Raw genomic sequence first — 25,296 nt, forward strand, 5'->3', positions numbered from 1 at the left:
ATTGTGCTAGGCATTATCAAGAAAATAGAGATGAATAAGACGTTTACCAACAACACTCAAGGGACTTATAATTTAACTAGTTAATTAATTAGAAAGGAGAACTAAGGCAAGTAAAAAAAATAACTTCAAAGCAATTTTAACCAGTTTACACTGCATGAAAATTAGCGTGTTTCTTTCTGGATTGACTTTGAAACACATATTTAGGTTGTAGCTATGCTATTTAACAGAACTCATTCAGGTGTCGTGGTTCAGGTAGCTTGAAAACACTGATTGTGCAGTCTGCGTATCATTAGGAAGAGCTAAAATTTATTTTGAAAGGGAATAATGAACTGCTAGTCTGATTCACATAGTGATAGAATGAAGTCTTTGCCTAAAATCTAGCTAGCCAGCACTTGGCGGATGTGGATGAATCTTTTATTCACACAAATGCCCTTGGTAGAGTCTTCGTTTGAGATTTGTGAGCATGTGCTTCTTCAGTGCTCCAGAGCCCTGGACAGCTCTGCACCCCGCCCAGAGCTCATGTTCTTGTCAGCTGCAGGGAAAGCAGTCTACAAAAGCACACTCAAATACCAGTATTGGGCATGTTTGGGTGTTGGGACCAGAGGAGGCTATTTAAAACATTTCATATTGTCTTTCTATATATTTCATGTCTTTGGCATCAATATATTATGTTTCTGATGAAATACCTTGAAAGGCACGTGAATACTATTTTATGAGAGTGAGGTAGCTTGGTTTTACCCATACGCTGCCAGACTCTGACTCTGAAACCGTTTTTTTCCCCCTGAGGAAGATTAGCCCTGAGCTAACATCTGCTGCCAATCCTCCTCTTTTTTTTTTTTTTTTTTGGTGAGGAAGATTGGCCCTGAGCTAACATCGTCTCCACCTTCCTCCATTTTATATGTAGGACACCTACCACAGCATGGCTTGCCAAGTGGTGCCATGTCTGCACCTGGGATCCAAACTGGTGAACTCCGGGCCCCTGAAGTAGAATGTGCGAACTTAACCCCTGTGCCACCAGGCCAGCCCCACCCTGAAACCTTTTAAAGACCATTTTTTGCGGTATTCTCCAGGAATACTGATTTTGCTTACAAAAAACTCAATACTAAAAGCAAATCTTTCTCGTTATATTAATAAGAAATCTCTGTTTCTGAACTATATTTAAAAGGCACAAATATCTAGGCATTATCAGAGAAAAGAACCAATAGGATACTTTCTAGCCTAGGAAATACTAAGCCAAATCATTGAAAATATTTTTTCTGAACTTAGGCTGATTACTCTAGGCTGTGAACTACCACTGCTTTATTTTATTTTTTTTGAGGAGGAAGATTGTCGCTGAGCTAACCTCTACGCCAAGCTTCCTCTATTTTGTATGTGGGACATCCTCTCAGCATGGCTTGATGAGCGGTGCATAGGTCTGCGCCCAAGATCCAAACCAGCAAACCCTGGGCCACTGAAGGGGAGCATGTGAACTTCAGCACTATGCCACTGGGCTGGCTCCACTATCATCCTGTCTTGTGTATGTATGGCCATACTTTTAATTGTATTATGTTCTGGATTTAAATATTGCATCCAACATTAACTTGGAGAGAAACACACTAAGACATATTTTATGACAATTGTGTAATTTCAGTATTTTTTATCTTTTTTTTGCCTTCACTGTCAAAAGCAAATCCAACTGTTGTACCATGTACGAAGGTACCAAAAAAAATAAAATAAAATCCCTCAAAGCATTTTACTCACTACCTGTACAATTGAGCAAAAAAAATAATATTGAGCTGTCCAGACCCTTTCGTGTGTGGTAGAATTTAATGGGAGAAACCCAATGAGGAGAAAACCAGATTCTCTAAGGAATCAGTCTCCAGCAAATTCAGAGCTGGTGTGAGCCAAACAACAAAGTTCCAAACCTATGTAATAGATGTGTGCATGTTCTTATGCGTGTGTGTGTGTGTGCGCATGCAATAAGTCAGGTACACACAAAAAGAGCTCCTACATATTTTTTTAAAAGTCCCTTTCCTTCATTTGTGATCATGAGTTATCCTAATAATTCTAGACCTTTTATGGCAGCAAAGGGTCACAATTCTGCCTACATGTAAGTATCATCTGGGGAGAGTTTTTAAAAATCAGAAGTTTTATGCTCTCACCCTCATAGATTTTGATTCTGTAGATCTAGTCATCTGCGTCAATTTAATTACCCAGTGTTACACAACCGCTAGCCTAGAGGACTGGTAAGACCTTATGCACTGGACATATTAGGGATGTCAATTTTCCAGGAATAAAAGATTATACAGGCTGACGAGAAAGTGGTTCCTATTTTGGGAAGGTATTTCTAACAAGGCGATGTATGAATAGAAGCATGGAAGAAAGGAAATAGTCACTTCTGCCAGTATGTGGGGAAAGCACACCAATATGTAAAGGAAGCACATTTGAAGAGCAGAAACATGAGGACACAAGCCCAAACAGGGAGCATGTTCGGCATGCTTGAGGAATATCAAGATAATTAGTGTGGCTGGAGCAGGGTGGGTGAGGGTGACAGACATGAATCACAGAGGCAACAGGGGGACGCATCATAGGACTTTGCCAATGCAACAACTTTGACTTGTAGCCAGATGAGATGAGCAGTTATTAGATGGTTTTAAACAAAAGAAACGATCTGGGTAAGCAGGAAGTGAGGCAGGTGAGGATCAGTAAAAGGTCGTAGGATCAATTCATTACAGTTTCAGTGTGTTTGCAGAATTGTTAGAATTGGGGTACTACTGGGTGCAAGCTGAAAAGATGGCAGATGGTGCATCTCCTCTCTTAGAGAGTAGCATGGGCCTGCTGTAGATTGTTGTAGGACGTAGTAGGATTTACCATTATTATCTTAGATTTCTCCTATCTTGGAGGGTAGGGGCTGGTACATATATTTTAGATAGTAGGATTTTTGAAATTGAGATTTATGAAGTGGATATTTGTATGACCATGTAAGCGGGTGGCTGAAGTGGGGTGGTGGACATGTCTATAAGAGGAGAGGAAGTCCAGGGACTAAAAGGTGAGGTAGTAGAAGAGTCTACTTCGGATATTGATTGACATCACTAACGGTAGTGATAGAGTAATGTTGGAGAGAGTCACAGTGAGAGAGGGGCCAAAATCTTCCTGAAATGGAGAGTGTGACCCAGAGCTCCAGAGATAACTACAACCAAGAGGGTGGCAAATGGTATAATCTGATGGCATGAGCTTCAAAATTGGGTTCTCCTGGGGAAGAAGGAAAAAGAATGATATAGAAATCACTGAAGTACAGAGAGATCACTACCTCAACTCTAGGCTCAATAGAACCAGGGACATGGGTGAGAAAGACACCATAACTTTTAAGGAATGCAAAGGAAATAATGTCTTTAAGGAAGATCCAGCTTTCAGTTAGAGCAAGAAAGTGAAGGCAACCTTCAGAATCACTTCCCAGAGATACAGTTAAACACTTGCATAACATTTTGAGTTCTTCTTACAACTGTGGCCCAATTAATTCTGCCTAGCTTCTAGTACAATTGGCTTCTACCGTAATTGATGTGAAATTTTAGTGAAGTGCTGCAAAATCCTGTAAAATCCTATACTTTTAAGCTTTTGACTTCTGAATTTATTCTACCTTCTATAATGTTCCTCCAAGTTCCAAAAATCATTGATTATGTTGAGGGCCTCTGTCAACATTGAATGATTTAGGCCAAGTTCCCGCCCTACGTATTGGAGCATACAGGAGCATCCTTCTTCAAGGTTGCCACAGATTCCACTCACCCCTCAGCCCAGTGCCCTTGAGCAGGGCACAATTTGTAAAATTCTACTAAATATAAGTCTTGCTTACATTTAGGTCATATTTTCTTTCTTTTTGTTTGTTTTTTTTTTGAGAAAGATTAGCCCTGAGTTAATATCTGCCGCCAATCCTCCTCTTTTTCCTGAGGAAGATTGGCCCTGAGCTAACATCCGTGCCCGTCTTCCTCTCTTTATATATGGGACACCTACCACAGCATGGCATGCCAAGTGGTGCCACGTCCGCACTCCGGATCCGAACCAGTGAACCCGGGCCGCCGAAGCGGAAGGTGCGATCTTAACCGCTGCACCACCAAGCTGGCCCCCTGGGTCATATTTTCTTTTGTAACTCTGTCAATCCTCTGCAAATGCCTTAGCTTAATCTTTTAGTTTGCTTTGCATGGTGCTTCTTCATTGTCCTTAAAATATTGATCTTCCATTCCAGCAGCAGTGCCATGCTGAGCCATATTGGAGCGAAAGGAACTACCACTAATATTGCTCTTATCTTTATTTAAAATTTTTATTTTTTCACCATGGATTTTTTACACCAATTTCAAATTTTAAAATATTTATCTTGAATACTGATTATTTTAGCACCCTCTTTAATTTTGTGCCTATAATGGGTGCCTCACTTGCCTAACCTTAATCTTGGCCCTGACTAGTGGATTGCACTGGAAATTACTGGGTAGATGGCCAGAGGCTTGAGGGAATTAGTAGGGAAATAGACCCAACTCAAGGTGAAGTGCCTAAAACTAGAGGATCAGGAGACACATGCAATAGAGAGTTTCTAGGAAAGGTTTCTAGTTGGGTAGTTTGGAAGTCACTATCTTAACTTTGACCACGTAGCTGTAGATGCAGTTACTATTACAATATTATAACTTCTAACGTATGAAACAAAGTGAAAACATGCTAGCCACTCACTCGAGAAGAAGTGCTTCAACTCCCGGTTTAAAACTCGTAGAATTTAAAAAAAGTCCCATAATGGCCAGGGTAAATATTCCAGACATTCCAACCAGCTCAGCTATTTTTAAAAAGAAATAAATATCAAGTATTAATTTAACATCAACAGTGACACAAATTTGATCAGAGATGAAAATACCAGATGTTGTCCTAGTACAGTGACTTTCTAGAGAGGCTACCCCACTTGGTTTCAACCAGATAATATTGCAAATTATTATCACCACCCATAATCCTCCTTCCTCCTCAGATTCACACCCAGCTGTGTAGTAAAGTCCATATTGGACATCCTTGCACTGCTTCAGCTTCAGATCATTGGCAGCAATATGGAGCTCACAAAACTCTTCATGTGTCTTAGTGAGGCTGGACCACCTTCTACAGGTCTAATTTTCTCAGAGGGGCTCTGGATGAACGAAATGGAAATGAACTGATGAGTCTTTACGAACTAGCCCATTTCACATGCTTTCTTCTTGGGAGATAATAGGAGGTGGAATTGGTTTGACTTTGTGACAAGACTAAGGGAGCTGAGCTGGTAGAAACCCAATATGGATCTATTTCCCTAGTTTAATTTTGTTTTGGCGCACTTATTGTGAGGGACTGAAAAGCATAAAAGACTGTGGAATATTCTTTAAAGTAGCACCATTAGAGTTATTTTTCCCCTGAGCTTATGAAAGTAGTATATTATGACTGTGAAAAATTCAAATAATATGGTACACTATAGAGATTATATTTTTTTAAAAAGAGAATAGCTGCAATTCCACTGCCAAGACTTCAGGTATAATTTTAAAGAAAATTTTGATTGGAATTTCTATTAGAGAGAGGACTATATTGTCCTAAAAGAAATAATTTGATTAGCTAGTTGGGAGTAGAGAATGAGACCCAAAGGGCAGCTTCAAGCATTAAAGGATGCTTGCTGAAGTTTTGTACTGGAGAGAAGTGGTAAAAATTAAGCAGAAAACACGCAAAAGTGAGGAAGTAGAGGTAGCTATCAGATCTCATAAACTTGTGAACTACGTAATTTAACTTGCTCTGTGAGCTCCCCTTGTCCCCATCTTCTAATTCGCTAAGAATCAGAAACTGCCGTATATTTAAGAGGAGGCACAACAGATCCTGAGGGAGGAAATCCCAGAAAGTTTCAGAAGTCATGAGGAGATCTTTGAATTTTCATGGCCATTGAACCAGGAGTTTAAGATGACTGGATTAAGATCTTTGAGAGGAGTGGAGGACCCGGTGAACACAGTGGCATCCATCCAACATACATATACACAAAGTCATACATAAAAATCTACAGTGAGATTATACAGCACTAGCTCTTTAATAGGCTTCTTTTTTTTCACTTACTGTTTAGCAGACATTGTTCTAGTTAATAAACAAAAATTAAAGTTTTGTTAATATTAAAGAATATGGTTGCTATGTCATTTTTATCATATTGCCATATTTATCAAATTGCCATACTACTTGGATCAGTTCTGGGACCCTTCTCTTTCTTTGGTTTACTTTGTATTCCTTTGTTACAACTGTAGGCTTATTAAACGTTTAATACCTACCTAGTAGGGAAAGTTCTCCTTTTTAAAAAATTGTCTTGCCTATTCTCACAATTAATATTTCCAGATGATTTTTTATTTGTTTTGTAAAATTTTAAACAAAAAAAAATTTCTATCAATGTTTGATTCAGATAGTTAACACATTTTAATTTGAGGAAATTAGTATCATTATCACACTATTGAGTCTTCCCTTCTAGAGACGGAAAATTAACAAGTTTTGCATTCTTTATTTTAGTTCTGGCTAGAAATGGTACCCAGGCCAGAAATGAACACTTCAGCCATTTTCGAACCACGAAAGGAGAGGGAACTGTGGACATAGGTGCTTAGAGGAGATCAAGTCTTGGACTAGTCATGGTAACTTGTTAGGTAATGGTAACTTTGGAAAATATTTTTGATGACTACCTTGAAGATACTAATAACATAAACATTAGGTCAGGTCAGAGTGACAGTCCTTTTATATTAGATTTATATTTACTCTGCATCTCGTTTTCATGAAATTCTGTTCTACAAGTTTTCTTTCTAAAATGTTTTTTGAGACATTGTGACTCTAAAAGTTTAGAATTATTTCCTTGGGTATAGCCATTAATCTTGAGGCTATGCTTACTTACTAAATGATGTTAGAGGAAATTATATTTGTGGCAATATGTTTTTGTGGGAATTAGATATCCACAACCAAAGTAGTACATGATGAACACACTTGCTCTGTTGCTCGTTTCTTCAGTCTCTTAATTCATTGACTTGAATCTGTAACCTCACTAGGTTATAGTTAGGTTTAATCCACTGATTGGTTAGAAGACTTCAAGATCCTGTGTTCTGGCTTTCCTTTCTCAGACATGAAGATAAGGAAGCCAGTTACTCTAGCATTTCTAAAGGAAAGTTTTTTCTGTCTCAATTTATTCAAACTTTATACCTCTCAGTAAATAGTTTTCTTTTAATAGTTTTCTGTTTAGGTCCAAACTTTCTGTTAAGTTTATTCCTTGATATTTTAGAACTTTTTGCCAATGTAAAGAGAATAAAATTTTCTAATTAGCTACTGCTGGCTTGTAAGAAGGCTATTGGTTTTTTTTTTTTTTTTAATATTTATCTTATATCAAGCTGTTAAAGAGCCTTGCTGGCTTAGTTTACTAATTAATTCTCTTGGGTTTTCTATGTAATCTAAAATGTTGTGACTAATGTAAACATCTTTTCTTTCGAAATATATAGAAACTTCTTTGTTTTTTCTTTCTCATTGTATTAACTAGAACTTTCAGAACTATTTTCAATCATGTATATGAGAATAGGCAAGATTGTCTTATTCCTGAATGTAATGAAAAGACATAGTATAAGTTGCTAACTAGGTTTATCATGCAAGCCAACTTCAAGTCACTCGTAGAGCTGTCTGAAGGGCTGGGTTGAATACAATTCTGAGACTGTGTCAGGAAGCAGTGAAAGGGCTAATTATCAATATCTGCCATACTTCTGTGAGAAGGGAGTGGTGGTGAAAGCGTTAATAATATTGACAGATTTTCTAATATTTAGCGTGACTTGATCTGTGACTTCTAGTTTTATTTCCTTTTTGATCTAAGAGTTACCAAGAAAAGTATATTTAATTTCGGGTAGTTAGAATGATTATTTTGTTAAGACCCTCCTTTTGTAGTTAGTATTTAATTGTATTGTGGTTGAACAATGTTTGGAATTTTATTGAAATGTTGTTCTAGTCTATTTCATTTCTGTGAATGGCTACAGGTATGTAAAGAATTCTGTTTTGTATATCTTATACAATCAAGCAGTTAATTTTTTATTTAAATATTTTTATAGCCATAATTACTTTTTGTCCAACTGGTTATGAAATTATCTGCGAAAGGCATGCTAAAGTATCTCATTATAATGATTTTGTCAAATTCTTCTGTCCTTTTTAATGTTATTTACTTTGTATATCTTGGTACATTGTTTTCTGTTGTATAAATATTAGTAGGTTTTATCTCTTTTGATAGATTATTTAACAAAAATACTCCTTCTAGATCAGCTGGATTTTTTTGTTTTTTATCAACTTTTGCCTGGTATGTATTTTTCTGTATCTTTATTTTGAATTTTTCTATGTCATTTAATTTTAGGCATAAGGCCCTTACTTACAAATAAAAAAGATGAGGTACAGAATTGAAAAGCTGAGACTTATATGATTGACATCATCACCAAAAACAGTAGCCATCCACAACTGAATCAGTTTTGCACTTAGAATTCCAAACAAAAAACTTGCCACGAAAGATGACCAAATTTCATTCATGATGTCACCGGCTGCAAGAAAGGGGAGTAAATAGAAAATAGTTAATAGAACTTACTTGCTCTTAATTTTAAGTGGTACTCTGGGTCAGCTTTTCTTTTGTCATTATCTTTAAAAATAGCTCATTGCCTTCAGGGTAGATGTAGAGTATTTTCTTATTCCTAAATTGAAAGAGTTTCCTTTCAAATGCTGAAAGCCACACTTAAGGTTGTCAAATTCAGTCAGTTTCATTTAAGAGCTTCTTTCAGTCCCCATTAAGGAATGTATATTTATTCCGTAGCAAACAGTGCAATAAATTTTGGAGATACGGTAATGAACAAGAAGTGGAAATTCTCTAAACTCGTGGAACTTATACTCTAGATCTCATGTAATACACACAGGTAATACAGAAAAAGAACTGCCTCTGGGTCCCAGCTGAGAGCATCTCCTGTGATGTCTTGGGCTGCCAAACTCACTGATTGGTTCCTAATTGTTGGGCATTCCATTGCTTCCACTTTTCACTGTTTCCTGATAAACAATGCTGCAGTGAATATTTCTGTACATAAATTTTTTGACTTCTCTGATTACTTCCTTAGGCTCCAGAAGTGAAATTACTGCACTAAAGAATAATTGCTCTCTCACTGATATTGTTATATTTTTCCAAATTGCTTTCTATAGTCATTATGATGCCCTTCCCAGGAGAACAGGAAACCTAAGCCATTGGTAGCCTTGGTTGCTGGAATCAGGTCTTCCAGGGGAAGACCTCCCTACCTTTACAGGGTGAAGATCAGAGGAGCAAAATTTGAATCTCAGGTGAGAGTGGGTCTGGGATCAGCAAAGCCAGAAGGGCCGACTCCAATAGAAGAGGTGGAGAGCAGGAACAAAACCAAGACAAAGAGTGACCAAGAAAAGAGCAACAGGCGCCATGACAGAAACAAGGCTAAATTTGGGGAACTAAATCCTAGAACTGTGCTCTGAGGTGGCAAAATGAAGGAGAAAGAATCCTTTTATGAATCCTTGTCCAGAAACGCCCGCTGGTGGGGAGGGCACTGTTGAGAGAGCTGAGGTGACTCAGGCGCCTCCTTACCTAATCTCATCCCCACGGCTGAAAGGGAGCCACGGTTTCTAGATGTTCCAAGCAGAAAGATCAAACATCTGTAGGGACAGTGTGAACATGGGAGGGAAGTTTCTTGAAAGGCCCTCCAGGTCACATCTGTTCTAGGCATGGAGTTGGCCACGGGATAATTTTGGGAGTCCAGCACCTCCTGTAACTAAAATGTAGAAGGAAGGCTGACTCTGGTTTCAGAAGGATGCAATAAACTAGAATTAGAAGACCTAGTTTGAAAGTTGCTTTCTCTTTTAAGAAAGGAAAATAGCTTTTAATCAGTAAAATGTTTGCTGAATGGATTTATCAGGCCAGGAAAAGCCTCAAAGAAAATCCATTGTTTCTTACAATGTTCTTAAACTCTCAACACACAAGTTGGAAAAGGTAAGAATTCTGAGTGCAGTAACTCTTAGTTTTTCCCTATTATGAAATATGTACTAACTTCAAAGATAGAGTGACACTGTTTAAATAATTACATGTTATAAAAACAATGATGACTATGAAAATTATTTACAATTGTGTCAAGTGATATAAATGAAATATCAATAAAGCTTATCAAGTATCTTTCTTTCTTAAGGGAAATTTTTCTTTCAAGGCTATTAAAAATTCAGAGAAAATCCTAATGGCTAAGAAAATAAATTCACTGTTCTCTTCCTCCTACAACAGAGATTTTATTATTGTGGTTGTTACTATTATTATTTTAATAGAGTGATTACTCACAGTTTTGACTCTTCTGAAATCTAAATAAACACAAAATTCTGTTCCATCGATTATTATCAATTGCAAGACAATTCAAGGCAATTCAAAATTCAAGCTCTATGAAAGCAAAGACTATTATGTACATGGCTGAATCACCAGCACCTAGAATAGAAACTATCACAGAATACATATCAGTAAATAATTGTTGCATTAAAGGATGAAGGGACTTCCACAACAGCACCTTTCTTTTCTTCTGCTTTTCTTTTTTTTTCTTTGCTTCCCAGTGCATATTAAGAAAGTTCTCTTGATTAGACTGCAGATGTCATCTCTGATGTCGGTCCCTGAAATTCTGCGGTCAATATTTGCTATCTTAAATGGGGCTTGGTAGAATACTGGGCCAGGTTCAGAGGCTGGGCATGGATCCTTCCAACCAGCATGTATGACTGCACTTCTTTGCATTTTTCAGTTTCCCCCCAGGGTGGTACTCAGGTTTTTAAGATGCTTCTGATTATACACATCTCTTGTTGCCCACCTTCGTTATCTTCAGGAAGGCCTTATCTGTAGGTAGTTTTATGGTGAAAGCTCTCTCAGTGTCATATTGTGTCACCTTCCTTTGTACTCTGGATTTTGGAAGACATTGTATGTGTGTGGTTGTTTGGCTTTCTCACACACCACAAATGGCATATATGAAAGATTTAAAGAGGATGTACCCTTCCTGTGCTAAATTTGGGCTCTAGGTTCATCACAGGTGTCCCAGGCTGCCGTGGCCTGGGTAAACTAATTGGATACAGAGCAAGGCTGAAGGTGAGTGCTTCTTAAGCCCAGGTTAGGAAACTGTCCTAACCACCCATCCTCAGGACCAGCTCCCTTGAGGAAGACTTGATAGGGGCGATGGTCCTCAGAATGGTTCTTTTTGGGAAAGAATAGTTTTCACTTCTGAGTTTGAGTCATTGATTAAGAATATGTAAAGCACAGACGGGTCAGAATAGAGGTAAACAGGGTTCCTGGCTGCCCAACAATGAGGCGCTCTCCAGGTACAGGGAAAACAACTATAGCTAAAACTTCCTCTTCTTGAGCGATTGGAAAGGTAATCTGGGATATGCTTGATTGCTGCGGACAGGGTGTAGTAGAAGGATCCCGCTTCAACATAACGGGTTATTTGGCATCATACAGACCCACTGATGTACTAGAACGTGGTCTGGAAGCACCTCCTAAACACTCTTTTTCCAGAGGTTTACAGGGGTGGAATGAGATAAGGCTACAGAAGGCCTTAGAACACAGAAGATATCTGGTGAGCGGAATAGTATATGCCGGCAATTTTATCCAGAAGACTGTAATCATTGCTTTTCCAAAATCAGTGCTAATGGCAGCACAGTAAAAAAGGTAAATAGCCTCTTAGTATTATTGTAAAAATATTTGACTTCATGGACACCCTTAAAGTGTGCTGTGGACCACCTCCCAACCCTACGCTCTGAGAATCACTGTTCTAGGAGGAGAGCACAGGGTTTTGATCAGGAGAGTGATCATATAGACACTTCCGGGGGTGTTGGTAACACTGTATTTCTTGTCCTGACAGATAATTACACATTTGCATACTTTATAATCATTCGTTATAATGTGCCTATATCATTTATTTTATACCACACACACATACACACACACGATAAAGGAAAAAAATATTTATGGTTCAGGGTTATCTGACTGTGGTAAATGAGCTCATGGAGACCTTGCAATCTCCCTGCTCACAAGCACTGCTCTCAGGCCCTGTAGATGGCCATGCAGCTCACACTTCCTCCCTGAGCTGACAGTTTCTACGTTGGCTGTAAGGAGACAGTCCCAGGGCAAAGAGAAGGGAAGGCATCTCCCCTCTTCCCTGGGTGATACACTACCTGGCTTATCTTCTGAGTTGATCTTCAGCACATAAAAACAACATCTCTCATTCTTGTCGAGCATCCTGGTTCAGCCTGGGCCTGTGGAATGCTGCTACTATAAGCATCCTAATGAAAAGTCCCAATCTAGCCTCACAACAAAACCACGACTAATAGTAAATAAGGGATATACGGTAGTGCTTTGTAAAGGGTAAATCACTGCACTAATACTCACGGTTATGTTTGTATGAGCATAACTTATGGTATGATATTACAGAACCTTGGCAGCTTTCAGAAAATACAGGAGTCTGATTTTAAGAAATTCCGAAGAAAATAAGTCCTTACCTAAGGAATAGTTTGTCTTCCGCTGCATGCCAGATTTAATATGCACAATACCAGTAAATGTAATTAAAGACATTATAGAGGTCATCAGACTTTCTCCATTAATCAAATTGACGAGGCCTCTAGAGAGACCTATGAAAGGGAAGATATTTTTTTTTTGAGGTGGGAAAAACTTCATCAAAGTTAAAGAATAAAATCTTATTAGCAATAGAAGCATATTCATAGCTATGGATTTATATACTTCCCCTATGTACTTAAGGAAACTTTAGTTATGTTTGAAAACTCCCTTCAAGGAAATTTAGTTATATATCAACTGGAAATTAAGTCTAGACATCATCATTAGGTACCAAATTAATTGTGGTCGATTATGGTTTACGTAAGTTGGTTATCTAGTAACCCACTAGAGCTCTCATTTCTTGTTTCAAAGTACAAATAAAAACATGAAATTTGTTACTTTTTAATTCAATTTTTAAAAATTTGGCTTATATAAATACACACCATGTATTTAAGGTAAGACAAAAAATTACTATGGAGAAATAAAGTAATTTATAGCATGATACTTAAGCAAAGTATTAAGGCAATTGTCCAGATAATCTAACTACGATTGGAAATTGTCTGACTTTCCCATACATTCCTTTCAAAGGTTTTAGAAATAAACTCCATAAATAGAGAGCATCCTCATATTATTTAATTCTATCCTAATTTTTCTCCATTTATGATGATATTCTAAGTTTAGATATCCATCAATTATCATTTTTCTCTGCTATTAAATGTGCCTATAGTGGCAAAACTATAACTTCAAGCATCTTTAATGATTTTCTAATTGTCCAAAGGCAGGAAATGCTATTACATGGTAAAGGCCCCTCTTGCGAACCACCCACTCTAGAGCTGTGATCATAACCTAATACAGTACGTATGCTGTAGAAGAGAAGAAAAGCCAAGGCAGTCTGTTTCTGTGGAAGCTCAATCGTCTTGATGGTCCAATACCTCACCTCTCCCTGCATCCATGGCCTTTGCGGTAAGACTATTCAGTTTCTCTCACCCAAGAGATCCAGTCTGTTTAGTTCTGAGATTTGATGCAGAAGAGGCTTGAGAAAGATTTCTGCTTCCTCTCTTTTGGACCTCTGCCACCATCATGGCAGCATTCCCTGGCTACCCTCCTGGAGGAGTGCGAGAAATATGTGGTAGAAAAGAGGGCCTTCCCTGTCGAGGCCGTGTTAGATCACTTAGCTCCCAGATGACCCTTCAGCTGACTGTAGATTCATTAGTGAGCCTAGCCAAGATCAGCAGAGCCCAGTGCATACCATCAGAACTTCCAGACTCTTGAGAAATAATAAATTGTTGTTTTATGCCACTATGTTTTGAGTTGTTTCTTACTCAAAAAACTCTAACTGCTACTGTTGTACAATTATTCCATTTTAGAAAATTAAACTATGACAAAATTTGAATATTTGGAAATAACAGACATGAGGGCATAAGAGGAATCAACAGACCATAAAAATCTCAAGACAATGGGAATGTACTTACATACTCTACTCATAGGCCTGGGCAGATTTTCTTTTGAGAATAAAATAAAAAAATATAAAAATCTTGCTTTGAAAATTCAGGCAAAAATGTTGCCAAGAGAAAAATACTTTTTAAATTTTTCTAAAGGATGTGAAGTGAGGAGACAAACAAAATCCCGAAAGTAATGACAAGATGACCAAAATTTATGAGAATAGCCTTGCAAGTTAACCTAAAGAAACTATTCAAATTCAACTATGGCAGGCCAGGAGATCAGTGGAAAACTAAACTAACTAGACTATGAGATGGTAAAGTTAAGAAAGTATGGAATGTTCTCAGGTGGCACAGAATTCCCTCAAATCTTTTTTTTTTTTTAAGATTTTATTTTTTTCCTTTTTCTCCCCAAACGCCCCCCCCCCCCAGTACATAGTGGTATATTCTTCGTTGTGGGTCCTTCTAGTTGTGGCATGTGGGACGCTGCCTCAGCGTGGTTTGATGAGCAGTGCCATGTCCGCGCCCAGGATTCGAACCAATGAAACACTGGGCTGCCTGCAGCGCAGTCAGCAAACTTAACCTCTCGGCCACGGAGCCAGCCCCTCCCTCAAATCTTTTGAGTAGAAAAAGGGCTGGCCCTGACTGAGCCCCATGGAGGCAGGGTTGGGTGATAGATGCTGGCACTTCGTTCTTCTAAAGTCTTAGCTCACAATCGGAATCTCCTTGTTTTGAAGACTTGGCTTTCCTTTATGCCCATGTGCACACTTGATGTGTCTCTTCTACTCTATGTCTACCTGCCTCGGGTAGCTCTTTACCCTTTAATTGGCCATAAAGTGAAAAGAGTGTGTGTGTCTGTGTGTCTGCCTGCATGTGTGTGCCATATTAAAATTCTATTTTAAAACAAATGTTCTACTTCTTATTATTAAAAAGTGACTACAGGAAAATAAATTAGGTCACTGTTTTTCCTGAAGGAGGCTCTTGGATTTTTTTTCTGAGTCACATTGACTTGATATTTTACTTTTAAATATAGATTTCTTTCTCCTAAAATAGGACACATTGAAAACACTGCATTATTAGTGATTTTATTGTTTTTGACTTCTCAGGCTTTTGGTCCTAATGGTGACAATGACTCCAAAGGCAACTTTTTTACAAATGCCATTAACCTAATGACAGTGTTTTCAAAGGAAAAGAGGTGTTAGGCAATTGAAATGTCACCACAATTTGTATGCAATATTATAATGCTCCCAGAACTATTCCATTGACTCAGGGTAGAGGCATGTATAAAGTAAAGGATTCCAAACAATCCTTGTCCTATTCCACAGCAGGATGTAAGGCGTAAAAAAATATGTACTAAGTAAGCCCATCCCTGGCATTTTATTCTCTTCTAAGCATCACCACTCGAACCTCTATGCTCAACTCCCAAAGCCCCAGTGCCGTGGTTCGCATAGTGAAAAGCTATAGTGAACAAAAGATCTTAAAACTAGACAAGCAAAATACAGAATATGATATTTTAAATATAGGAAAAGAGAAAAATATAGCTACCAAGGTCTCTTATAGCCGTTGCAGTCAGCATGGGATCTGAACTCACAAGGATAGCTGCAAATAATAACCATGGGCTGGTTTTCAAAAGTAATTTATTCATGGATGCCAGATACCAAAGAATTAAGATGTAATTCATTATAAAGCCAGGAATTGTAATGAGAAGTATCTGCAAAAAAATTTTACAGATAGAACAGTCAGATTGCCTTTGTATTCCATTTTTAAAAGCAGATAGTCAGGATTATTGGAGATGTAGAATCACACTTAATCCGCCAGAGGGAAATTTTAAGTTATTTTATTAACAACCATGTGTTTGCAACTCTGGGAAGTAAGAGGCAAATATTGCAATGAGATTCTTAGGACCTAAGAAATACCAGTTGTAGGAAATACCATATATATACCATAAAAATATATATGTAAGATATATCCACATTTAACTGTGCATAAAAACTGAAACATAGCCTATTAACAAAAAAAAGCATACAAGTTTAGAAAGAAGTTACAAAAGGGGAAAAGAGAAAATAAGATAACAGAAAGAATGTAGAAAAATGGGCAAGGACCATAGACAAGATAGGAAGGGAAATTCTGTTATTCTGGGGACTGGAACTTGACCCCCTGCCTTCTCACCACTGCCTTCTACTTTCTCTTACTCTATCTGTGGCAGCTATTTAGCAAGATTTCATTTCCAAATGGACTTTGGAAAATGTGATAATTGTGCCTGAAGTTACCTAGAAGAATTCAGAACTGCACCCCATGTTCATTGCAGTATTATTACAATAGCCAAGACGTAGAAGGAGCCTAAGTGTCCATCAATGAATGAATGGATAAAGAAAACGTGTTTTATATATATATATATATATATATATATATATATATATATTATATAATGGATATTATTCAGCTGTAAAAAGGAAGGAAATCTTGCCTTTTGCAACAACATGGATGGACCTTGAGGGCCATTTCACTATGCTAAGTGAAATAAGTCAGACAGAGGAAGACAAATACCATATGATTTCACTTATATGTGGAATCTAAGAAACAACAACAAAACTGAACTTGTAGGTACAGAGAACAGACTGGTTCACCCCATTGGTTCACCCCCAGAGGCAGGGGGTGGGGGATGGGTAAAATGGGTGTAGGGGGTCAAAAGGTACAAACTTTCAGTTATAAAATAAATAAATTATTGGGATGTAACTTACAGAATGATCATAGTTAATAATACTGTGTTGCGTATTTGACAGTTGCTAAAAGAGTAGATCTTAAAAGTCTGCATCACAAGAAAAGAAATTGTAATTATGCGAGGTGATGGATATATTAACTAGACTTATTTTGGTGATCATTTTGAAATATACACAAATATCAAATCATTATGTTGTACTCCTGAAACTAATATAATGTTATATGCCAATTACATCTTAATTTTAAAAAGAAAATCAAAAAGGATAATTATAAGGATTTCATAATGATGTTGAAAAATGCTCTCACTGCCAATAGTAAATAAATACAGCAATATAAAAAAAAGATGAGTCTTGTGACTAAGCTGTATCATACATCCTTAATTACTTCTTTAGAATTTCAATAAGTAAAATTAAAGACATGCTTTCTGTAGAGATTACTGTCTGTAAAGATTACTAAACTTCCTTCTAAAAAGCTTTAGGGGGCCAGCTTGGCAGCATAGTGGTTAAGTTCATGCACTCCACTTCAGTGGCCTGAGGTTTGTGGGTTCAGATCCCGGGCATGGACCTACACACTACTCATTAAGCCATGCTGTGGCGGCATCCCACACACAAAATAGAAGAAGATTGGCATGGATGTTAGCTCAGTGACAATCTTCCTCAAGCAAAAACTGGAAGATTGGCAACAGATGTTAGCTCAGGGACAAACTGAAGTCAAGAACCCATAGATAATTACCTCTAGCGTGGCTGAGTTCTCATTTTAAGGTTTTAGTGGTCAGAAGACTCATATTATTAACTCCTGTTCAAAGGAACAAATTAAAATGAAGTTCTGAGACAAGAGTATTGAGGGTCAGGAGGCCCAAATCCTGTTCTTCCACAAAATACCTCTGGATACTTTGATAAATCACATGGTATATTGTTTGCAAAAGTGACTGCAGTAATTCTGCTCTCTGAATTCATGCGATTGAGTAGCTATCTCTTACTCTGACTTTGGGTTAGTCATGTGATTTGCTCTGGTGAATAGGAACGCAAGCAAATCTGGTGCAAATAGAGATGTAAAAGGACTGGCAAATTTGAGCTTGCCCTCTCCTTCTGATGTTTGAGACTCGAACCACCATGCAAAGAAGCCTGGAATAACCTCCTAGATGATGAGATACATCTGTCGCAGTGACACCCATTGCCGACAGCCAATACTAACAGTACTGACAGACACATGAGTGAGGCCTCTAGCTCATACACCTTAGCTGACCCCTCCATTGAACACTCGGATGGCTCAGCAGAGATCACCTGAACCAGCCCAAACTACTTCTATATCTCTATTCTTTTCAATTTTGTTTTTTGTTTTGTCATTGTCTGAACTCCATTTGCTTGGACTCTGTTTAAAGTGTAAATGATCTTAATAGTTTTCCTTCTAACATAGTTTAGGGATTGGTCTTATATTTACAAAACTGTTTTGATTACTTTGAAAGAAATGTACACCTTGCTTCAGAAATAGACTATTTTTTCTCAAGTTCTTTCCTTGACGGGATCCAAATATTACATGATAAGAAAAAAATTATAATAGTTTGTGAATTAGAATTATAGCTGTTTCTGTGAGTATGCTCTGCTTTTGTTCTTTTACATGTGGGTGTGGGAAGTTTTAGAAGGTGGGTATTTAAAATACAACTTTTATAGAAATCCACATACTTGTACATCTGGAGGTGGGTGGATTTGAACACACAGAGGAGGTAGAACCAGGGGAACAGCAAAGGCAGCGCCTGTGATTCTGGGCCCCTGGCCATGGTGGCTGAACCTGCAGCCTCAGAGAACCTGACAGCAGGAGCAGAGGTGGTGCACGCAACTCCAGCCTCCTGGCTGCAGTGGCAACCACAGCCACAGAGAATCAGGAAGCAGCAGTGATGGGGTCTGTGACTCTGGTACCTCCAGCTGCAGCAGTGCTTGTGATGCTGCCCCCCACCCCACAGCAATGGTGCCTGCAAACCCAACAACTCTGGATAGAGCGGAGGTGCCAGAGACTCTGGCTCACCCTCACCCTCCTTTTTCCCCCACCACAGCAGCATTGCTCATGACCCAGGAGATCCCAGATGCAGCAGAGGCACCCACCATCCTGGTGCCCCAGTGGCAACACCAGAGACCAATAGTGAGACCAACAGTAGCAAGGCACCAGCCATCCCAGAGGCACAAGTAGTGACAAGAAGGGCACCAATGACCCCTCTGGCAGAGGCAGTGGAGGGTGGAAAGTGCTGATTCTCAAGTAGAGCAAGAGGCAGCTTAGGCAAGAAAAACTGAAAACTTAACGCTAGAGCACTACCTACTGAAAACCAAAAGAAAGCTTTCTAATTACCAACCTTTTGAATTGTTAGAATCAAACTAAACAAAGCTTTACCTAAATAAGAAAGGTGCTTACTACTTCAAACATGCTGGCAGAGCAACAACACAGCAAGGACCATGAAAAAGCATGGTAACAGTGTCACAAAAAGAAAACGAAAATTTTCTGGAAACCAAATTTAAAGTCAAGGGAGCCTATACTCTAACTGATAGAGAATTCAAAACAACTGTTAAAAAGAATCTCAATGAGCTCCAAGAAAACTTGGAAAGGCAGTTCAGTAAGCTCAGGAATAAAATTAATGAACAGAAGGAATACTTTACCAAAGAGATTTAAACTCTAAAAAACAGAATCAAGCAGAAATCCTGGAGCTGAAGAACTCAATTAAAGAGATAAAAAATGCATTAGAAAGTAATGGAAATAGAGCAGCCTATAAAGAAGGGAGAATTAACAAGCTCGAAGATAGAAACCTAGAAATGATTCGGGGGAGGAGATGAGAAAGAACTAAGATTTTCTAAAAATTAAGAAACTCTACAGAATTATCCAACTCCATTAGAAAAGGCAACATAGAGATAATGATTATTCCAGAAGTAGAAAGGGAGAAGGGAGCAAAGAGCTTATTTAAAGATATAATAGCTGAGAATGCTCCCAAACCGGGGAAGGAATTGGATATACAAGTCCATGAAGCTAATAGAGCATCTAATTGTCTCAACACAAAAAGACCTTCTCCAAGACACATTATATTAAAACTGTCAAAAGTCAATGACAAACAAAGGATTTTACAGACATCCAGGGAAAAAAAGACAATCACCCACAAAGAAATCCCAAGGTTACTAGCAGATCTTTCAGCAGAAACTTTGCAGGCCAGGAGAGAGTGGAAAAACATTCTTAAAATATTGAAAGATTAAAAACTATCAGCCAAGAACATTCTATTCAGCAAAGTTATCCTTCAGATATGAAAGAAAAATAAAAGCTTTCCCAGACAAAAGCTGAGGGAGTTCATCACCATTAGAGTTTCTTTACAAGAAATTTTAAGGGGAATAAATAGGGAAGAGGAAAAGGATGGAACCTGTATAGGCAAATGAAGATCAGATGTTATCAGCTGAAAAAGAACTATTTTATTTATAAGATGTTTTATACAAACCTCATGACAACCACAAAACTAAAATCTAATGCATAGACACAAGACATAAAAAAAGACGGAACTGAGAAAACACCATAGAAAACCACCAAACTAAAATGGCAGACAGAAACACAAGGAAAAAGAAACAATGGAGATATATGGCAACCAGAAAACAAAAGATAAAATGGCAGTACTAAGTCCTCATATATCAGCAATCACCCTAAATACAAGTGGATTGAATTGACCAGTCAAAAGACACAGAATGGCTGGATGAATTAAAAAACAAGACCCAACTATATGCTGCCTTCACGAAACTCATCTCAGCTCTAAAGACAAACAGAGGCTCAAAGTGAAAGGATGGAAGATGATACTCTAAGAAAATGGCAGCCAAAAGAAAGTGGGTATAACAATACTTAGATCAGACAAAATAGACTTCAAGCCAAAAAAGGTAACAAGAGACAAAGATGGGCATTATATAATGATAAAAGGGACAATACATTAAGAAGACATAACATTTATTAATATATATGCACTTAACATATGAGCACAAAAATATATAAAGCAATTATTAACAGACCTAAAAGGCAAAACTGACAGCAACACAATAATAGTAGGGGACTTTAATACCCCACTTACATCAATGGACAGATCATCCAGACAAAAAAGTCAACAAGGAAACATTGGCCTTAGATGAAACATTAGACCAGAAACATTAGACCATTTAAGGCCTTAAAAGACATACACAGAACATTCCATCCAAAAGCAGCAGAACATACATTCTTCTCAAGTGCACATGGGACATTCTCAAGGATAGATCATGTGTTGGAACACAAAATAAGTCTCAATAAATTTAATAAAATTGAAATCACATCAAGCATTTTTTCCAATCATAATGGTATGAAACTAGAAGTAAAATTCAAGCAGAAACCTGGAAAAATCACAAATATGTGAAGAGTAAACAACATACTACTGAACAACTATTGGCAAACAAATCAAAGGAGACATTTTAAAAAAACTGAAGACAAATGAAAATAAAAATACAACATACCAAAAATCTATGGCATGCAGCAAAAGTACTAAGAGGGAAGCATATAGCAATAAAGGCCTACCTAAACAAACAAGAAAAATATTAAATAATCTAACCTTACACTTAAAGGAGTTAGAAAACAAACAACCGAAGCCCAAAGTCAGGAGAAGAAAAGAAAGTTATAGGCCAATGTCCCTAATGAACATAGAAGCAAAAATTTTCAACAAAATACTAGCAAATCGAATATAACAATACATTAAAAGAATTATATACCAAGATCAAGTGGGATTTATTCCAAGAATACAAGGATGGTTCAACATCTGCAAAACCAATCAATGTGATACATCACATTAACAAAATGAAGGATAAAAATCATATGATCATTTCAATAGATGCAGAAAAAGCATTTGACAAGATTCAACATCCATTTATAATGAAAACTCTCAATAAAATGGGTTAGGAAGGAATGCACCACAATATAATAAAGGCCATATATAGCAAACCCACATCTAACAGCATACTCACTGGTGAAAATCTGAAAGCTATCCCTCTAAGATCAGGAAGAAGACAAAGATGCCCATCTTTCCACTCTTTTCCAACATAGTATTGGAAGTTCCAGCCAGAGAAATTAGGTAAAAATAAAATAAAATAAAATAAAAGGTATCCAAATTGGAAAAGAAGAAGTAAGAAGTAAAACCACCACTATTTGTGGATGATGTGACTTTATATAAAAAACCCTAAAGATACACCAAAAAACTATTAGAAATAATAAATTGACATAGCAAAGTTGCAGAGTACAAAATCAATATACCAAAATCTGTTGCATTTCCATACAATAACGACAAACTATCAGAAAGAGCAATTAAGAAAACAATTTCATTTAGAATCACAACAAAAAGAATAAGATACCTAACAATAAATTTAATCAAGGAGGTGAAAGACTTTACCCTGAAAACTATAAGACACTGTTGAACGAAATTGAAGAAGACACAAAGAAATGGAAAGATATTTCATGCTCATGGATTGGAAGAATTAACATTGTAAAAATGTCCCTGTTACCTAAAGTAGTCTACAGATTTAATGCAAACCCTATCAAAATCCCAATGACATCTTTCACAGAAATAGAACAAAAAATTCCAAAATTTTCATGGAACCACAAAAGATCCTGAATAGCCAAAGCAATCCTGAGAAAAAAGAGCGAAGCTGGAGAATCATACTCCCTGATTTCAAATTATACTACAAAGCTATAGTAATCAAAACAAAAGCATGGTATTGGCAGAAAAACAGACACACAGATCAGAGGAACAAAATTGAGAGCTCAGAAATAAACCAACACATCTCCTGACAGCTAATTTTTGACAAGGGAGCCAAGAATATAAGATGGAGAAAGGAAAGTCTCTTCAATAAATGGTATTGGAAAAACTGGACAGCCATACACAAAAGAATGAACGTAGACCATTGTCTTACACCACACACGAAAGTTAACTCTAAATGTATTAAAGAGTTGAATGTGAGACATGAAACCATAAAACTCCTAGAAGAAATCATAAACAGTACATTCTTTGGCAACGGTCTTAGCAACATCTTCTTTGATACGTCTCCTCAGGCAAGGGAAACAAAAGCAAAAATAAACAAAAGGGATTATGTTAAACTAAAAAGCTTCTGCACAGCAAGGGAAATCATCAGTGAAACGGATAGACAACCTACTGAATGGGAGAAGATATTTGCAGATCATATATCTGATAAAGGGTTAATATCCAAAATATATTAAAAAACTCATACAACTCAACAATCAAAAAACAAATAAGTCAATTAAAAAATGAGCAGAGGGTCCGGCCCCATGGCTGAGTGGTTAAGTTCGCCCGTGCTCTGCTTTGGCGGCCCAGGGTTTTTCCAGTTTGGATCCTGGGCGTGGACATGGCATCACTCACCAGGCCATCTGAGTAGACATTTTTTCCCAAGAAGACACACAGACGGCCAACAGGCACATGAAGAGAGGTTTAGCATCACTAATTGTTAGGGAAATGCAAATCAAAGCCACAATGAAATATCACCTCTTGTATGTTAGAATGGCTATTATGAAAAAGACAAGATATAACAAGTGTTGGAGAGGATGTGAGGAAAAGGGAACCCTCATATACTAGTGGTAGGAATGTAAATTGGTGCAGCCACTATGGAATACAGTATTCCTCAAAAAAATTAAGAAGAGGGGCCGTGCACTCCGCTTTGGCGGCCCAGGGTTTTACTGGTTCAGATCCTGGGCACGGACCTAGCACTGCTCATCAGGCCATGTTGAGGTGGCATCCCACACAGCAGAGCCAGAAGGACCTACAACTAGAATATACAACTATGTACTGGGGACTTTGGGGAGAAGAAAAAAAATTAAGAAGAGAACTACCATATGATCTAGCTATTCCAATTCTGGGTATTTATCGAAAAATATGAAAAAACTAATCTGAAAAGATATATGCGCCCCTATGTTCATTGAAGCATTATTTACAATAGCCAAGATATGGAAACAACCTAAGTGTCCATTGATAGGTGAATGGACAAAGAAGATGTGGTAGGATGTTACAGTGAGAAAAAGGAACCCCCTTATGTATAATGGGCCCAGTCTGGGTCACATGCCTAACGCAATGGCCAAAGACTGAACTATGTGCCTACAGACCAATAGAGGCACTAGTGAAGAGACAGTCTTGGAAGTCAAAAGCAACAGGGGGCATTTTGACGGCTAGAGAAGAGGATCATGAACATCATGGAAGATCTTAAGTGCCATACTAAGAATTAGGCACTTTTGTGGTGTTATTAGAAACACAGAAATAAATTTTGTTCTTTAAATTCTCCTTTAAAACGTTTCATGGTAGTTTGGGAAATTCCAACATTATTTAAGTCTAGAGGTAGTAGGCTGAAATTTTATCTTAAAACTATTCCATTCACACACAATCTCATCTCCTAGAAAGTAACCACAATAAACATTTTGGAGTGTAAACACCATCCTCAACACATAGATGAAAAAACCACAACTTTTATCAACAATTTCCTTTTACTAGATCTTACATATTTCATGTTAGCTCTCTTATAGCATCTCAGAGTTCGAATTATAACTGGCATTACGTTCTGCTGATTGGGTTTTCAGAAATACTTTTTTCCTCCATGAGTTTTTTTCCTGTCTTCAATATGCTGGACAATTGCCAAGATACGGTTTATTCAGCAGAATATAAAGCTGAATTGACTTCTCCCATACCTTGCACTTTTCCCCTGTCTTCTTTGCTTCCTAATTTGGGGCAAATTTTTAAAAAATCTGAACATAGATAACAGAATAAATGATATTATTGAAAAAGAATACTTCTTACCTGCCAAAATAACTTGTTGAGCATGTAAACATCCATGTCAAATGCAACATTAAAGATAATTATTGGTGTAAATATATCAAAAAATAAGCCTGGATCTATCCATTGTATGGCATCTGCATATCTTTGGACCTAATAATATAAAAATATGTCATTTTCTCATTCATCCATCCTTCTATTAGCATAGACTATGTGCCAGGCATCCTATCTCTAGCAATAGAGAAAAAGAAACATCGCAATGTAGTAAGTGCTAAAGTTTTAACTCTTTAATTGTAATTTCCATCATATTTCCAATTACAGTGGAAAGTTACTGCATATCTCCATGCCAATTTTACTTTTTTAGAGAACAGGTATAGGAAGTACATTGACATGGACACTAGAGAATATGTAGATTTTCAGGCATACAAGAGGAAGAACGAGATTTCAGGTGGATGGATTATCGTGAATGAAATCCACAAAGGAGTAAAAGAATCACATCAAATTTCAGAAGCCACAAATAATCAGCCACGGCTTATATAGAAGATGTGTGTGGAAGAATAGCGGGGATGGAGGCTGCGAAGTTAATGCAGCTCATGAAATAATGGTGTTCATCATAAATTTTTGGTTGATATTTGTAATCCTATTATGGCCATCCATTTAACATTTCATTCATTGAAGAAAACACTGAGTACCAACTGTGTTGGGTGATATCTCATTTGGGAGATGATCTACACAGGTCTCTTGCGTTTCTC

General features: G+C 37.5%; 1 protein-coding gene across 1 annotated transcript in view; it reads right to left on the reverse strand.

Moving 5' to 3' along the window:
- The window catches only part of SLC9C1 (solute carrier family 9 member C1), a 91,759-nt gene that overhangs the window by 60,030 nt on the left and 6,433 nt on the right, over positions 1 to 25,296 (reverse strand). Inside the window, exons 4-8 of the mRNA XM_070508529.1 lie at positions 24,569 to 24,697; positions 15,568 to 15,733; positions 12,532 to 12,660; positions 8,388 to 8,549; positions 4,696 to 4,795 (exon numbers count right to left, since the gene is read on the reverse strand). Of these exons, the coding sequence (XP_070364630.1) occupies positions 4,696 to 4,795; positions 8,388 to 8,549; positions 12,532 to 12,660; positions 15,568 to 15,733; positions 24,569 to 24,697 (686 nt within the window). The remainder of the gene's footprint in view (positions 1 to 4,695; positions 4,796 to 8,387; positions 8,550 to 12,531; positions 12,661 to 15,567; positions 15,734 to 24,568; positions 24,698 to 25,296) is intronic.

Source organism: Equus asinus, chromosome 5, assembly GCF_041296235.1.
Source record: "Equus asinus isolate D_3611 breed Donkey chromosome 5, EquAss-T2T_v2, whole genome shotgun sequence".
NCBI lineage: Eukaryota > Metazoa > Chordata > Mammalia > Perissodactyla > Equidae > Equus > Equus asinus.